The sequence below is a fragment of the Thalassophryne amazonica genome, chromosome 13, assembly GCF_902500255.1.
Source record: "Thalassophryne amazonica chromosome 13, fThaAma1.1, whole genome shotgun sequence".
NCBI classification, from domain to species: domain Eukaryota; kingdom Metazoa; phylum Chordata; class Actinopteri; order Batrachoidiformes; family Batrachoididae; genus Thalassophryne; species Thalassophryne amazonica.
This window is the reverse complement of record NC_047115.1, coordinates 18,612,760-18,626,093: the sequence shown is the minus strand read 5'-3', so window position 1 is coordinate 18,626,093 and position 13,334 is coordinate 18,612,760. Positions and strand designations below refer to the sequence as shown.

General features: G+C 40.9%; 1 protein-coding gene across 1 annotated transcript; it reads left to right on the top strand.

Annotated features, from left to right (window-relative positions):
* Positions 1-227: 227 nt before the first annotated feature.
* Positions 228-12,797, top strand: LOC117523851. The gene is made up of 7 exons (XM_034185465.1): positions 228-240; positions 5,561-6,828; positions 8,442-8,614; positions 8,861-8,987; positions 9,090-9,143; positions 9,636-9,749; positions 11,560-12,797. The coding sequence occupies exons 1-7, from the start codon at positions 228-230 to the stop codon at positions 11,662-11,664; spliced, it is 1,854 nt and encodes a 617-aa protein (XP_034041356.1). The 3' UTR covers positions 11,665-12,797.
* Positions 12,798-13,334: the final 537 nt, after the last annotated feature.

The window sequence follows — 13,334 nt, the reverse complement described above, 5'->3', positions numbered from 1 at the left end:
CTTCCTTTTCTTCTACAACTATTTCCCAAGTGGCTACCCTTAGTCTCCTGATCCCAGCATTTTTGCCACTGTAGGTTAATTTCTCTCCATACAGTACACTTGGCCTCAGCTTTGGAAAGATTGGCACTGACATCTATGTTTTCCTTTGTCACAGCTCCACCCTCTCATTTGTTGGGATAGTACAATAATAGACTGATGCAGAAGGTGGCAACAATACACCAATAAGGATGCTGGCTGCCGGTAAATGCCACTGAAGAAGTAGTCTCCGTTAATGCTCCACATCCAAACGGTTGGTGGCGGTAATGCACCTCTGTTGGTTTGCAAACCGCCAATAAATTTGACAGAAGACGAAGACGATTGAGTGATTGCAGGGCGTCAACGTCGTGATGTGAGTGAGACCTCTCGACGTTTTCGAGCCATCAAAGCTGCTCAGCTGGAGCGTGATGGGGAAAGATAATACGGAGAAGACTGCTCGACAAGCTCAAATGAGGAACAATCGGTAAATAAAACCACGTTACTTTGTAGTTAGCGCTCTTTAAAGGTTCTTTGTACGTTTAGTTATTTTTTTTTTCATTAAAATTTTTGTTTAGATGAGAGCTACACTTGTTCGCTGTTGCTAATGCTAACAACGCTCGGTGCTGTTTTGTTGTGACGAGATAACGTACACACGGTTATCCACAAGTTAGTGACATTTATTGTCACCAGAAAAATGATTTTTAATACTTGACCTGTCTGTACGTTCGTTTAAAGAAAGACAACTGTTCATCATTGACTTGTCTTCAAAATGTCCGAAAAATAAGTCAAAATACTCAATTATCACTTGACCAAAAGCCACATTTAAATAGCATCGTTTTACCAGCCGTTCAAAATCCAAACAGACTTCATTTACAATAACGGTGAAGATAGCAGTATGCTCTTATTTGAAAAGATTAATTGTGAAAAATAGCTCATTGTTCAACTAGTCGAATATTAGTTTGTTGCGTTGAGGTAACTGCGGATAAACAGACTTTAATAGGCACAAAGTTCTTGTAGTACTGATTAAGGCCAGTACTGGCAACTTTCCACTCTTGTCAGGAATAAACGTGCAGGATAGTTGGTGATTGTTTATCTGATTTAAATATATATCAACACTGTAGTAGATGATTTACATAAAAGAATATGATGCACATACACCAACATTCCAAATTGAGGAACAATCCTGCTTCCTCAAACAGTGTACATCATGTCTGAACGAAACCGAGGCGCCTAACTAATAAGATACACAAAACCTTGAATTGCCAATCACAGACTAACCATTCTGTCTTAGAAAAATAGCCATTTTCATGTTTAATTTGACTTTGTACATCTTACTTTTGGTTCTGACCAGTAATTTAAGGTGTGTTTGTGTTCAACACTATTCAAACTGAGGTTTTATGAGCATGACTGCCATAACCAATAAATAAAATCGTAAAATCAAGTCTAAAAGCGAAAACCACTGAAGCAGTGCTAAATGTGGAGTATTGTTGCCAATGACTAATTTGGCAATCCCATCTACATAATTTGGAGGTCTGTCCATGGGACCATTTGTATCCGTTTTTTTTTTTTTCTCTGATGGTCATTGACCATTTTCTCCCACTGCTCTGGTGCTGGTTGTGGTAGCAGAAAGTTAATAGGTAAAGTATTTGAGACATCCTTCTCCTGGCCACATCCCCCAGTTCATGTTGGGGTGATCCAAAGGCATTTTCTTGGTAGTGTTATAGCCTCCTCATCCTTATTTTGGTCTTCTCCAAGTTTGATTTGTACAGAAAACCTCTGAGGTTAGTGTGTGTCACTGGTTGATGTTTATGCGCAGGAAAAAAAGTTCTGCTCTAAGCTCCTTTAAGATGTTCAAGCTGATGGCCCTGAGAGGACAGCAGAGACCTGCAATCCTTTGTCCTTTTTATCAGTCTTTTTATTGAGTCTTTTGTGTTTTTCATTTATCTGCTGGTTTCACAGCCTCTAAGTGAAAGGCAGAAACAGCCTGAACAACATTGTTAAAATTTGTTCAAAGATTATCGGAGTGAAACAAAGAGACTTACACTCTTTTTGTAATCAACAGATCCTCCAGAAGGCTGAAATCATCTAGTCTATTTCAGGTCATGTTCTTTTAGGAGAGTTTTCCCTGCTTCCTTTAGGACGCCGCTATGCGTCCCCGGTGTGTAGAACCAACCGGTTTTTAAAGTCATTTATACCTTCGCCGATTCGACTTTTAAATGCTCCGTAGGTCTGCCATGTTGTTATTTATTCTTGCTATTCATTTTAACTTAAGTCTGTTTTATTTGTTTTTTATTACTTTTATTGTTGTTATATGTTATTGTATTTTATTTTTTCTTAAACGGACTGCTCAAATGAAATTGTCCCTTGTGGGATTAATAAAGTTGTTGATTGGTTGGTTGAGTTAGTGGGGCAGATGTGTAAAATATTACTTTGATTGTGCATTTTATGGTAAAAGCAATATTTTTCACAGACTTTGTTAGATTATATAATAATAATAATTTAAAAATTAGATATAATTCCAAGATTTTTTTTTTTTCTCAATCAGTGTAATTGTGTTTGGAATGCAGGGGTGGTGGGTAAGTGTGCTTGTTTCCAGTGCAGAAGGTTCCTGATTCAAAATCCACCCCTATCCATTCTACATGTAATATGGGGTTGCGTCAGGATCAAGAAGGGCATCCGGTATAAAACTTGTGCCAAATCAACATGCAGGTCCACCTTGGATTTGTTGTGGAGACCCCAAAACAAGGGAGCCACAGCGACTTACAGTTGTTTGGAATGGATTCAGCATGCGAGAAAACAGAGAAAATGATGCTTCATTTGTGTCTACATGATACAGCAGGGCATGTGTGAAACAATTGTGCATTTTATGTTCAAAGTAGCAGATGTTGCACAGACATTTTTGATATATATTAAAAAAAAAAGATATCATGCCATGCTCAGTTTTTCTCTTGAGGATAATAAATAACAAAATCCAAGATTGCTGCCATACTTTACTGGAACATCTTCAAAATGCTCTGCGTGTCACACAGACACAAATGAGGTGTCGTTTTCAATCTTTTCTTGCACACTGAATCTATTGCAGCTACATTTCCATTGATAAATAAATAAAATGGTGGGGGGTGGAAATTGGCCTATATATACACTCAACAAAAATATAAACGCAACACTTTTGGTTTTGCTCCCATTTTGTATGAGATGAGCTCAAAGATCTAAAACTTTTTCCATATACACAATATCACCATTTGCCTCAAATATTGTTCACAAACCAGTCTAAATCTGTGATAGTGAGCACTTCTTTGCTGAGATAATCCATCCCACCTCACAGGTGTGCCATACCAAAATGCTGATTAGACACCATGATTAGTGCACAGGTGTGCCTTAGACTGTCCACAATAAAAGGCCACTCTGAAAGGTGCAGTTTTATCACACAGCACAATGCCACAGATGTCGCAAGATTTGAGGGAGCATGCAATTGGCATGCTGACAGCAGGAATGTCAACCAGAGCTGTTGCTCGTGTACTGAATGTTCATTTCTCTACCATAAGCCGTCTCCAAAGGCGTTTCAGAGAATTTGGCAGTACATCCAACCAGCCTCACAACTGCAGACCACGTGTAACCACACCAGCCCAGGACCTCCACATCCAGCATGTTCACCTCCAAGATCGTCTGAGACCAGCCACTCGGACAGCTGCTGAAACAATCGGTTTGCATAACCAAAGAATTTCTGCACAAACTGTCAGAAACCGTCTCAGGGAAGCTCATCTGCATGCTCGTCATCCTCATCGGGGTCTCGATCTGACTCCAGGTCGTCGTCGTAACCGACTTGAGTGGGCAAATGCTCACATTTGCTGGCGTTTAGCATGTTGGAGAGGTGTTCTCTTCATGGATGAATCCCGGTTCACACTGTCCAGGGCAGATGGCAGACAGCATGTGTGGCGTCGTGTGGGTGAGCGGTTTTCTGATGTCAATGTTGTGGATCGAGTGGCTCATGGTGGCGGTGGGGTTATGGTATGGGCAGGCGTCTGTTATGGACGAAGAACACAGGTGCATTTTATTGATGGCATTTTGAATGCACAGAGATACCGTGACGAGATCCTGAGGCCCATTGTTGTGCCATACATCCAAGAACATCACCTCATGTTGCAGCAGGATAATGCACGGCCCCATGTTGCAAGGATCTGTACACAGTTCTTGGAAGCTGAAAATGTCCCAGTTCTTGCATGGCCAGCATACTCACCGGACATGTCACCCATTGAGCACGTTTGGGATGCTCTGGACCGGCGTATACGACAGCGTGTACCAGTTCCTGCCAATACCCAGCAACTTCGCACAGCCATTGAAGAGGAGTGGACCAACATTCCATAGGCCACAATTGACAACCTGATCAACTCTATGCGAAGGAGATGTGTTGCACTGCATAAGGCAAATGGTGGTCACACCAGATACTGACTGGTATCCCCCCCCCCCAATAAAACAAAACTGCACCTTTCAGATATATATATATATATATATATATATATATATATGCAAAAATTGGTGCTTTACCATAATTTGTCCTAGTTTCAAGTTCAAGTTTTACTTTATCCTTTTAAAAAGGAAATTTAATGTGCTGCAGGATGTCCAAAACACCACAAAGTGACACCCACAGCAACTGTACAACACAAGATGGTCAACAATTTAAAAAAAAAAAAAAAAGACAAGATCCAATGGGACAATATTCAGATAAAATTGTCATCATGAACATGGACAGAAATAAACAATGTAGTACAATATTTAACTAGAAGCAATCAGAGTGCAAACCTCTCCCAAGGCCATGGGGTCACTGACGCCGTGGATAGCAGAATGACTGGATAGCATGTATCCTTAGCGCTTGGCATCTCAGTTTATTGCAACTTGCACCTTTCCCAGAAGCTACTGTCATCTGAGCACTGATATTGATATTGCATGTGCTTATAGACAAAAACAAATAGACAAAATTCAATTTATTATTCAACTAAACTCCATCACTTATTCCTCTTGTCATTTCCAACCACTCCACAAAAATTTCATCAAAATCCGTTCAAAACTTTTTGAGTTATCCTGCTGACAAACAGACAGACAAACAAACAAACGCGACTGAAAACATAACCTCCTTGGCGGAGGTAAAAATCCTGTAAGACAGAAGATTTCAGGTTCCTAATAGCCACAGGAATAAAAGAATCTAAGACATATATCTGCCCCAATAAACTGGTCAATCCACTTCTTCACTTCATTGTAGCTAATTTACAAAAAAGTCAATTTTTAAATAAACTGCGGTGTGAAGTTTTGACAAATTAATAGATTTTTGGATGGAACTGGATGTTTGGTTTTATTTATTTATATTACCATATTTTAATTTGCAGTTAATGTTTGAATTTCATTTGTTATTATGGGTGGATTTTTTTATTTATTTTTTAATTGGTGTCTTGATTGTGTCATTACGTAGTCACTTTTCTACTTGAAATTGCTATACAAATAAATTCTTATTCAGATTATATTATGTTTTCTAGGTGAATGAGGCTTTGAGATCCAGTGGAGCCAGATATGCTCTTGCACGCCACCTCCCCTCCTCCACTGGGTGATGGTGATGATGGAGAGACAGGATCAGAGGATGATGAATTTGGGAGCTTTGGGGGATTCTCTTGCTCAGCTGATTCTGCTGTCCTCAAGCAGTCTGCTCCTACTATAAAGCCACCAAACTGCAGCTTTAATCACACACCTGAACAAACCCAACCGACACCCGCTGTGAACTCAGGAGCCCATAGGGGACAGGAAGCTGCTGAAAGGCAGCATTCTACATCTCAGTCTTCTTTGCATCTCATGAATGGGTCCTCTGAAAGAGGCTCTGGGACCCAGGCAGATTCTACAACAGGGGCGCCCAGGGAGGAATCCGGGTTTGCTGATTTTACTGTGTTCACAGAGCAGGCCGCATATCCCTGGTGCTGTGGTTTCTCTACTTTAGACAGCATAGAACAACAGGATGTAAATGTGGGAGATACAACACTGCTCAACAATATCGGTAAAAAACCCTGTGATTCAAAACAGTGGATCATTATGGATTCTGAGCCCAGATTGTGTGGTTCACATCAATCAGAAGAGACTGTCTACACTAAGGTCAATCACTGTGAGAAAAGACATGCAACAAATGTGCAGCCATCTCAGGATTATCACCCACCTCAGGATGCTGCAGCTACTCTGGATTCTTTATCTGTGACTGAGCAAAGATGGCCTGGAGAATGTCAGGCAGAAATTCAGCATAGTGTCAGCCTACACTGTTTAAAAATGTCAGACTCCGAGGACACACGGACAGCTAGTATGTATGACTCTGCTACCGAGGACCTGCCATCATTCTATCATGATGATGAAGAGGGAACCTTCTTGCATGCTGACTCTTTGCTCCACCACAGCATGACAAATTTCAGCATAGAAGAGCCAGAGGCTTTTCATCGTGACCAGTCGGTTACTCAGGGAATCTCTGCTACCTCAAACTCAGAACCTGAAATGTGTGCAGAAGGCTGTTTGGAACATCACAGGAACCAAGAATATGTCCACAAGGCTGACAAAGGGGGCCGTTATTTGGGTGGCCTCCCACCAAGTGACAGCTTTGCAGATTTCTGCTCAGCGTCCACACAGGAGGAAGGAGAGGGTTCCTGGGAAGAGTTCCAGGACCAGAAGCCTCAAGTAGCTGTGAAACTCTGGCCACCATTCAGACAAGATAGCTGCCTGCAAATTACTGGGAATGCAGAGCAGGACAGGACGGAACTCTGTGGACGCACCATGATGGACAGCTGGCAGGTTGGAGACATTTTATTGTGAACTGGCTTTCTAATTTATTCACAGGTTCAGAATTCAGAAGTCCTGTTAAGGGTCACATGGGGTAGGGTGGGGTGATGGGTGGCTGGAGGCTGTCCCAGCTTTCATCAGACAAGGGGCAGGTTAACTCTGAACATGGCGCCGTTCTATTGCAAATCCGACACTCATATTGACAGACAAACGTAGTCAGACTCTCACTCACAACTAACGGTCAAATTAGAATTTCCAATTCATGTAACCTGCACGTATTTGGAAGTGCAAAGAAGCCGGAGTACCTCAAGGGACTTTGCAAGTACAGTGAGAACATGCAAACTCTATATAGAAAGGACCAGGCCTGAAGCTAACCTGTGAACTTCTGGCACTGACGCAGCAGTGCAAACCCCTAATCCCCTGTGCTGCCCAGCTTTCTAATAATGATATTTAAAAAATTATATATTTAATTCAGTTTGACTGAAAACAACCCACCCAGATGGTAAGTCCTAACTGACTTTAGTTACTTACTGAATAGCTGAATAGTTCAATAGCTGTTGGACTTCTAATACGTAGACCTGGGTTTGACTTCGTCACACTCCCCATCTGTGTCCTCAGACTAAACGCTTCATTTGCATCATCTCAGTCTACCTACCTCTAAATGGGTGCCAGCCTTGACTGGGGAAGCAACTAGCGTCTCATCCAGGGGGTGTTGTAGACTTATCCAGATCATGTACAGAGTCCGTGGATAAGCAGTGACACTAGTGGGCCTCGGGGTCTATGTAAGTTGTCTTCTTCATTAACAATTCTTGACTTACCATTTTGGAGGATGTAACCTGATTAGGGTTCAAGTTATGGCTGATTATGAGCTACTGGTGTGTAAAAGTACCTGGTAGCTGCAGTACCTGAATGAAGATACATCTTTTGGGCTATTGGTGTGGAAGGAAATTTTTTTTCCAGTTATTACAAAGCCATATATTACCCCACTTTAACAGAATGTCAGATGATGACAAAGATAGCATTAGCTCTTGCAAGGTAATTACTAGGAGCCGTAATACTCTCAAGGTTAATCATTTAATTATAATTTTCGTTGTCATTTTGTGTGTGTGTGTGTGTATGTGTGTGTGTATATATATATATATATATATATATATATATATATATACACACACACACAAAATGAAATTTGTTCTCTGCATTTAACCCATCGTAATTACAGTTGGATACAATCCAACCACTAGGATCAGTGAGCAGCCACAGTCTGGCACCCAGGGACCACCTCCAGATGTAGAGACGCTGCCTTGGTCAGGGGCAGAGAAAGGAACAGACACAAAAGAAGCGTGTTTTTGATTGTCCCCTTGCTTGTTGTGTGTGCCCTATACAGTATTTTTCAATAACCACAGTTGGTTGTGAATTATCCTATTACACATTATAATTTTTTGCTCTGCTGCAAACTGACATTAATCCTTTCAGACTTATTTATTTTTTTACTGAACCTTGCTCTTGTGAAGCACATTGAAGCAACCTGCGTTGTTGCTTGTTACTATACAAATAAATTGAAATATATGTTGTTGTTTTTTTTGTTTTGTTTTTTGTTTTAAAGGAACCCTTTCTTTTCTGGCCAGGCTTCATTAGCTTGCCGTGTCCAGCAGATCTTCCAGGCCAGTTTCCCGGCTGTTCCAACTGTGGAGAGGGAGGAGGAGGAGGTGTTGAGTCTTGATGCCTTGCTTCACATCCGAAGCGTACCCGATAGTGGGTCAGAGGAGATGCCAGAACTTGCACACCCCATTGCTCAATGGTTAGGATGACTGTTAGACTTAGAGGATTGTGGTGTTAACTAATTTCTTAAGGAAAGAAAGAAGAAGCAAAAAAAAAAGAAAAAAAAGAAGACGTCTGATAGGTGTTTTGTTGGTTGTTCACATCTGACCAACCAATTACACTTTGTAGATTTTGGGAGCGGGGTGGCACAAACTCTGATATTCCTCAGCACAATATTAATATTGTCTCTGAAAACAGTTATTTTATTTTTCTTATCATTTCCCAGGGTTCAGCAGGGCATGTGGTTCCTACAGTTGGATGTCCACAGCATACGTGGCCTCCAGTTTCAGTGGGGCAGTTCACATGCTAACCAGGCTCTGCTCAGGTGCCTTGGTGTGGACTCTGGGAATATTGTGAGAACCCAATAAACATGCCACATTCTCAATGACCAAAATTCACATTTCTCAGATTTTTAACAGACTGTTCTGGTGGTATGTGTTTCTACCTTCTGAAAGGTCTTTGGTGTGAAGAACCAACCAGTGGTCGTGCCTGCATTTGCCTCCAGTCTGGTGAGTCCAGTGTGGGAAATGTGACCCAGATGTATTTGTTTTAGTGAAAAGAAGCATGTTAACGTTGAAAAATTCAATGTGTAAAGAGACAAAATAAAAAAAAAAAAGACATTGGATATTTGCAGTTACACTGTCAGAGGTGCAAAATCAGTTTATTTCCTCTGCTGTCACTGCTCCTTTTGATGGTAACCAAATTTTACCAGTTGGTGAGTCCAGAGGTTAAAGCGGTGGACTCGTGACCGGAGGATGCTTGGTTCAGTTCCCCATCAGACAGGAAACTCACAAATGTCACTTGGGCAATGTCCTTAACCCCCAGCTTGCTTCTGGTGTGTAGTTGAGTACTTTCCATGGCAGCACACTAACATCTGTGTGAGGGTGTATGTGAGTCATTGTAAAAAGCTTTAAGTGTCTACAGCAGGCAGAAAAAGGGCTGTAGAAGTGTAGTCCATTTGCCACTGTTATTATTGAGTTAATGTTTCTATTTGTATTCAGGAAATGTTGGAACCCACCAAAGAGTCTGTGTCAACTGTCTGTTCTCACTTTGTTATAACACAAGCACCTCCAGGATCCCAAGACATACCGGACCTCTCAACTCACCCAGTGCAGGTAAATGAACCAACTTCATCTTATTCATTGTAATAATGTCATTCAATAATTATGATTTCTGAACAAGTTGAAGCAAACTATTATGCTGAAAACATTGCTGTAATGCCATATTTTTAAAAAGTGATTTAAAAATAAATGTGCTGATCACACACACCACAGCCTTCGAGGGGGAGGTGATGGGCTTGAGTCCAGAAGATCATGAGTTCAAATCCCTGCCTGACTGGAAAATCACTCAGGGCCCTTGGGCAAGGCCTTTAATCCCCTATTGCTCCCGGTGTGTAGTGAGCGCCTTGTATGGCAGCACCCTGACATCGGGGTGAATGTGAGGCATAATTGTAAAGCGCTTTGAGCATCTGATGCAGATGGAAAAGCGCTATATAAATGCAGTCCATTTACCATTTACCTTCGAGTTCTGGATTGGTAACTTCCCAGGCAGACAACTAGACATGGACAGCTGGTCTCCACCCAAGTGAAACATGAGTGTCCTCCTTGGTGTTTTCCAGTTGCTGGATTCCTCAACACTCAGGCTCAATATGACCAAAATTTCAAAGCTGACATTCCCTCACGATGCAGTTTGATACTCCTCATTTCAGTCTCCAGAAGTGATCTTCTTGACCTGAAGTCACTTATTAGCATCCAAGTCTCACAGCTGTACAGGAAGACACAGAGCACCAGGATCCTTACGACTTCTCCTCCTTACGATCTGGGTTCTGCTGCAGAAATATTGGCATCGCCAAACAGCAACCAGCAACCTCATGACTCCACAAGCTCTTCCCTGATGTTTCCAAATTGAAGGCAGAGGATCCAGGGACATGAACAGTGCTGCTGAGATAAATGACTCTCAACACCTTCTATAGGTTTTTGATTCCATAAAAACAAAGAATGTTTTGACTCCTGAAATGTAAAGGCCAATATGCATAATTGGCAAACAAATTTTCTTGACTTCTTGATAGAAACTAGCAGTTTATTCAGACACAGACATTGAACATCGGATCTGTCAACAAAACATCACATACATTTTCTTTTTTCCCCCAATACAAAACAATAGAGAAAGAAGAATCTCAACAAAAAAGTGCATGTCTGAATAGGAGTGGGAAGAAATTAATCACTTTTATAACCCGACCCCTCTTAGCAAATCTGTTCTGACAGATTTGTCACTTGTCATCTGTCCTTTAGCTTCCTTCAAAAGCTGCTTCAAAGTTTCAGCTGTGAACGCTCAGTCTTTAAATCTCTTCGCTTCGGGAAAAAATATGTTCTTTTAATTTTTTTTTTAAACTGATGAATTGTTTGGCGTTGTTAAAGTTCTTGATTGCACACTGATTAATCCAGCGTGAATGGTGAAATGGGACACAAAAGCTCATTAAAGGCCTTTTTATGCATGTTGATGAACATTGTTTTTGTGTAACCACTCAAAGATCTGCTAAAAGGTTCCAGGAAATTGGCTGCATTTATGTTTAGTCCTCATAAAGAGTCTGGAAGCATCCCGTCTTGAGGTTGCTGTTTGTTTATACCTCTATTATACCGGTGTTTATGGGGGCTGGCTCAGGTCTATTCCTAAAGTGTCATCTTGATCTGGGTGAAGTATAACTTGATGTCCAAGGAGGTGGTGGCATATCATTCTGAAGAAATTGTGAAAAATTCTTCTTCTTATAACTGCCAGTATTTCCACCAAGATACAGGAACATCATCTTTTCCAGTAATAACAGATCAAAAGGTTTCTGTTTTTTGGTGGATGATCGACAGTAGGTGTCTGAGGGGTAGCGTGTGTACATTTTAAATCTCTTAATGACTTCCTGCTGTATCTTTGTAGAGGTCCCTTCCTTCTAGCCCGCTGAACTGGATCAATCGTGGCCTTAGCAGCTCTCAGGATGGGACGTCCCCTCGCCGAACTCCTTATTTCTGGAGTTGGAAATAGAACACCATGGCGTATGTGGCTTCTTCTGCACTGACAAATTACATGACGATTTGAAGATTCCCATGACTTTCTCCTGTGCATGTTCTTATTCATGCTGTGTTCTTCTTCCACTCACTCAGCAGTGTTGGGGTCATTATTGTACTGTTCAGTAGAACCCGTCCAGGGACGACAAGTGACAGAGACATACAGTCTTTTGGAAATATGACCCATTTGTCACAATTGCAGTTATGTTGTTCAGTGTCTCAGAGGTCACCTTTTACTGTTCAAACAGTATTTATGAGTCAGGGTTGTGAAGGTTTAACCAACAACTGCTTGAATAAAATTGGTGAAGATTTGCATACTGTTAAATTTTATTTACTTGCATACATTCATCTTTGTGACTTTCTCAAAGATCTAGTAATAGTGCAGCATGATTATCATACTGCATGTATTGGCTTCCCCCAGGAAAGTAAAGTACCACCAATTTTTTCACACCTTATTTTAGCCTTTACGTTTCTCTTGCACACAGGAGTGTTGATCCAAAAACCTCACTCACCCGCTGCGGTGAAGTGATGCTGAAATAATGACCACCATTGGCTCAGGAGAGAATTCGTAGTGTTATGAAAGAATTTGGCAGTATTTGGAATAGTTTCTGTTCCAGTTTTATGCCAAACTTTCCACCAACTCTTCTGAAAGTTGGTTTATTGTGCCATCTGACATTGTTAAAATACTCATTTTAGAATTTTCCTGGCTCCAACACTTTGTCTGGATCCTCCCAAAAATGCAGTTATATCCTTTCCAGGACAGACCCAATGTTTTCAGCTGATTGGAATAAGAACATTGATTTTAAGTGACAAGCTCTTTCTTCCGATTAAAAAATTAATTTTGCACTTCTCCTCGATTTGATTTAAAATATAATGGAATCTATTCGGGGGTAGGACCAACACATTCAGCAGTAGAGGGCAGTACTAATGGCGAGGGAGTGAAGCAACTGAGCAGGGAGGTGGTATGGTTGTGGAGTTTTTGAAAAGTTGATGCCAATATTGTATAACCTGGGGAGGAAAATGGTTCTTTTTGCATTGCCAAAAAAAAAAAAAAAAAAAACTACAGGAAAGAACAAATTTCCAGGATCTCTTTGACTGTCTTTAATAAAAGTGTACTTTTAATGGATGCTGGTAGATCATGTTTTCCAAATAACTTAACACTTGCATGTTGTCCAACAGGGATAAAGGAACATTATGAACAAAGAATAACTGGCAGCAAAACTATGTGATTGGCTAATCTTTGGTTAACTATGCTATGGTATCTGCTTGTTAGTACAAGACATGATCACGAACATCTCGTTCTATGTCGGGTGATGCTGGATATAAGAATCTGCTGTGGCAATCTCGTGATGTGTGAATATGTGGAAGTAAATCATGTGATCCAAGATGGCGACACGGACTGGACGTGCCATTGGAGCTACGTGAAATCAAAGCATTATAACCCGCTTCGCTTACTATTTGTGACAGTATTGGTATTTTTGGAGTAATTAAACCAGTCTAACAAAAGGAAATATTGTTTTGATATTTTTGCAGGAAAAGGGTTATTTTAAGAAAGACTGCATGTTGCGTAAATAGCATATTATGAATGGCATCTAAGGCTAAATTAGGGCTGTGCGATATGAGGAAAACCTTATTTTACAAATAATG

What these genes read in the sequence shown, in the direction of transcription:
- LOC117523851 (XM_034185465.1), top strand. An exon ending in CCATGATGGACAGCTGGCAG is followed by an intron (nt 6,829 to 8,441) that starts GTTGGAGACATT and finishes TTTTCTGGCCAG; the next exon opens with GCTTCATTAGCTTGCCGTGT. An exon ending in GCACACCCCATTGCTCAATG is followed by an intron (nt 8,615 to 8,860) that starts GTTAGGATGACT and finishes ATCATTTCCCAG; the next exon opens with GGTTCAGCAGGGCATGTGGT.